The sequence below is a fragment of the Neophocaena asiaeorientalis genome, unplaced genomic scaffold (genome assembly GCF_003031525.2).
Source record: "Neophocaena asiaeorientalis asiaeorientalis breed wild unplaced genomic scaffold, Neophocaena_asiaeorientalis_V1.1 scaffold553, whole genome shotgun sequence".
NCBI lineage: Eukaryota > Metazoa > Chordata > Mammalia > Artiodactyla > Phocoenidae > Neophocaena > Neophocaena asiaeorientalis.
The window spans coordinates 207470-210880 of record NW_020174439.1 but is presented as its reverse complement, the minus strand read 5'-3'; the positions used below and the strand labels follow the sequence as shown (position 1 = coordinate 210880).

Below are 3411 nucleotides of genomic sequence, written 5' to 3'. Positions count from 1 at the left end.
TTGCAGCTGTTGATAGTTACGCAGGTTATAAGGCCACTCTCCTGGCAATAAAAGTGGCCACCTCAGGGTCCACGGTTGGTGTTTTCCTCAATGTACTCTTCAGAGATGAGTCCAGTTAACTCTGACCCCAAGAGTGGGTCATGATCTGATTGTAAAAATGACCTCCCACCTTTCCTACTAACCCCAAGCACTGAAGAATAGAAGAGTGGAATGGTCTCCCCAGCTCCAAGCTCAGGACCCTCAATAACCCTTACTTGTCAGTGAATGACTTACTATTGCAAGCATTTACCTTCTCAAGTCATGCCCCTTACTGTGTTGTGTCCCACACCACAAGTCTCTTGGTGAATAAAACAAAGGGGTGTGTTAAGATGAGGGAGTGCAGATAGCAGTCTAGTCAACATACGGTCTGAATCACCAGGTATATGTGTAATATGGCCATGTTCAACATTTGGGGACTTGATAGATGGCCTGAGCTTTTCTTTTTCAAATCACAAGTGGGGAAGCAGAAGAGCTCCTTTATTGACTGGACTTGAACACAGAAAACAAAGTTCATTGGGAAGACCTCTAAATTATTTTTCTCAAAATTAAAATTTTTCCTTTAACACAAACCTGTGCATTGTTTGTAAATTCCTCATTTAAAACAGTGAGTGCAGGACAGTTGTTAAAAGCCCAGGTAATAAAATGTATTCAGTTACTTGAGACAGTAAAAAACCTAACTGAGAAGTATTACAGACAAATTAAAAAAAATATTCAAAAGCATTTCAAATACCAATAAGAGTTTCAAATGGAATTTTATTCACATGTTAGTTGTCTTTTTAACATGTACACACACACTGACACACTCTGATTGGTCTGCGTGGAACAAGGGTTGTCTAAATATCCTAAGGGAAAATGAAAAATTAAAAAATATATTAATTTTTCATTGTTATAGACAATTACATCCACATCACTTACAAAGCTATTACTGATTCTGTTCAAGGAAGCGGAATGGCATAGGAGGAGGAAACTTAATGGTAAATTCAGCAGTGACACAACTGAGATCTCAACATGAGAAAGCTGACAAAACATGGATTTTTGCTGTGAAATTTTTCTTTGCAAAATATGGAGAAAAGTCAATGGGCAGTAAATAAGAGAAGGTGGTGAACTTTTGTAGTCAATTCTCACAGTATTGTGTAGGGACAACAAGAAAACTGCTTAGTCCTTCTCTGGAACCAGTTTCAGAACTTTTCCAATCGCAATGGTCTTACCCTCATCTCTTAAAGTAAAACGACCCATTTGAGGAAAATCTTTGAATGTCTCAAGGCAGATAGTTCCTGCTGTCCTTAAACGGGCAATACACACTTGATCTTGTTTCACGAAGCGGGGCCGTGTCTTACTCTTTTCTCCTGATTTTTTATCTACCAAGGAGATTAAGGCTGTTATCTCAACTTCCTCAATACAAGTATGAATGTGCAGCACCGCATTATAACCTGGGCAGATGATGGACTTGTGCTCAATAATCACTATCTGAACATCAAATGTGCGTCCAGAATGGCAAAGATTATTAGGATCACAGAGTATGAATCCTGGAAGAATCTCTTCTTCTTCAATTCCCTTCAGTCTGATTTTAAGGTTTTCACCTGGGGCTACATAATCAGTTTCAGCATCATCAGAAAGTATTCCAAGAACTTCCACATTGTGCTTGTTTGGCATCATCACAAGCTGCTGGCCTTTAAAAATGGATCCTGATTCCAGCTTTCCCAGGACCACAGTGCCCATATCCTTGTACTTATCCACAATTGGCAGTCTAATTGGTCCATCAATGGATCTGTTGAAGTTTGGCATATTATCCAAATACGGAATGAATGGTAATCCAGTGTACCAAGGGCAGAAATCTGATTGCTCTTTAATATTTGCCCCAGTAAGCCCTGAGCAGGGCATAAAGTGAATGTCCTTTTTGGGACTGAAGCCGACTTTCTTCAAAAAGGGCACTAGCTTTTCTTTACATTCTTCATATCTCTCGCTGCTCCAGTTTACTGTGGGATCATCCATCTTATTAATAAGCACTATTAAATATTTCACCCCTGCTGTTTTTGCCAACATTGCATGTTCTCTTGTCTGTCCACCTTTTTCAAATCCAGTCTCAAACTCTCCTTTCCTGGCAGAGATTACCAGTACAGCCAAATCAGCTTGAGAAGCACCACCAATCATATTTGGGACAAAACTCTTGTGGCCAGGGGCATCTAAAATTGTGAAATGTTTCTTTTCTGTTTCAAAATAGGCACGACCCACTTCTACTGTTTTACCCTTGTCTCGTTCTTCCTGATTTGTATCTAAGGCCCACGACAAATACCAAGTTTCTCTGTTTTTTTCTTTAGCTTCTCTTTCATATTTCTCAAGTGTCCTTTTGTCAACCATTCCTGTCAAAAACATTATCTGTCCTCCAATGGTTGACTTTCCGGCATCTACATGCCCAATGAATACCACATTTACGTGTTCTTTTTTAGGAGCACCTGAGGGTACGACCACAGATTTCGATTTTCTGATTTCCTCTTTCTCAATCAATTCCTGGCCACTTTCTTCTGGGGGCCCCGAATCTCCCAAGGAACTACCCCCTGGCTCAGCTTCACTTACTTCTTTATTGTGCTCCCATGATTCTTCTAAGACCATCTCCACCTCTCCATTTTCTACAACAGGTTCCGAAAGTTCCATGGTAACGGCTGAATTGGAACCTTCACGCCACACTAACTGTTCCTCTTTGGAATGTTCCACAGGTGCCCCCCGTCCCAGCCTTTTACCTTGAGGGTCGCCCGCGCCGGGGCAGGTTTCATCGATGCCGGGGGCGTCGGCCGGGGGGATCTGCGGCTGGCAGGGGCCCCGCAGGAAGGACGGCACGAACTCCGCGGCGTGGACGTTAGGCACGAAGGGTTTGGCGTTGACGTTGAGCTGTCGGCTGAAGGCCGAGATGAGGGGCTCACGCTGGGCCTCGGCCGCCGCCGCAGCAGCCGCCGAGGCGGCTCGGTCCCCGCTTGGGGCCAAACCCGGTGCTTCCATGTCCACCTGGTCCCAGCAGTCGGGAGCCGAGTCGCTGCTGCTGCTGCTGCCCGGATCCATAGTCCTCAGCCCTGATGGATGCAGGAAGGGAGCGGGCTCAACGGGCCAGAAAGAGAGGGCAGTGCCGCCGGGGGTGAGGCGGCAAGAGCAGGGGGCTCAGGGGGGAGCGACACGAACCTTAGCGGCGGCGCGGAGGCAGCCCGGTCCCGACGCTGCATTCGCAACTGCGGCGGCGGCAGCAGATATGGCGGCGCAGCCTCTCCTGTTGTGTATGAGCGGATCTCCTCCCCCAAACCCCGACCACTTCCGACTCCTCCACCGCCGACCCAGCGCCGGGCGGGGATTGACCCCTCGCTGCCATCCGTACGCTCGGCCTCC

The 3411-nt window shown here is 46.1% G+C and overlaps 1 protein-coding gene across 1 annotated transcript; it reads right to left on the bottom strand.

Annotated features, from left to right (window-relative positions):
- Positions 1 to 772: 772 nt before the first annotated feature.
- Positions 773 to 3291, bottom strand: GSPT2 (G1 to S phase transition 2). Its single transcript, XM_024757138.1, has 2 exons — positions 3211 to 3291; positions 773 to 3104 (listed from the first exon to the last, which is right to left on the bottom strand). The coding sequence occupies exon 2, from the start codon at positions 3091 to 3093 to the stop codon at positions 1195 to 1197; it is 1899 nt and encodes a 632-aa protein (XP_024612906.1). The 5' UTR covers positions 3094 to 3104; positions 3211 to 3291; the 3' UTR covers positions 773 to 1194.
- Positions 3292 to 3411: the final 120 nt, after the last annotated feature.

Coding starts and splice junctions, on each gene's coding strand:
- GSPT2 (XM_024757138.1), bottom strand. CDS start 3,093: ATGGATCCGGGCAGCAGCAGCAGCAGCGACTCGGCTCCCGACTGCTGG.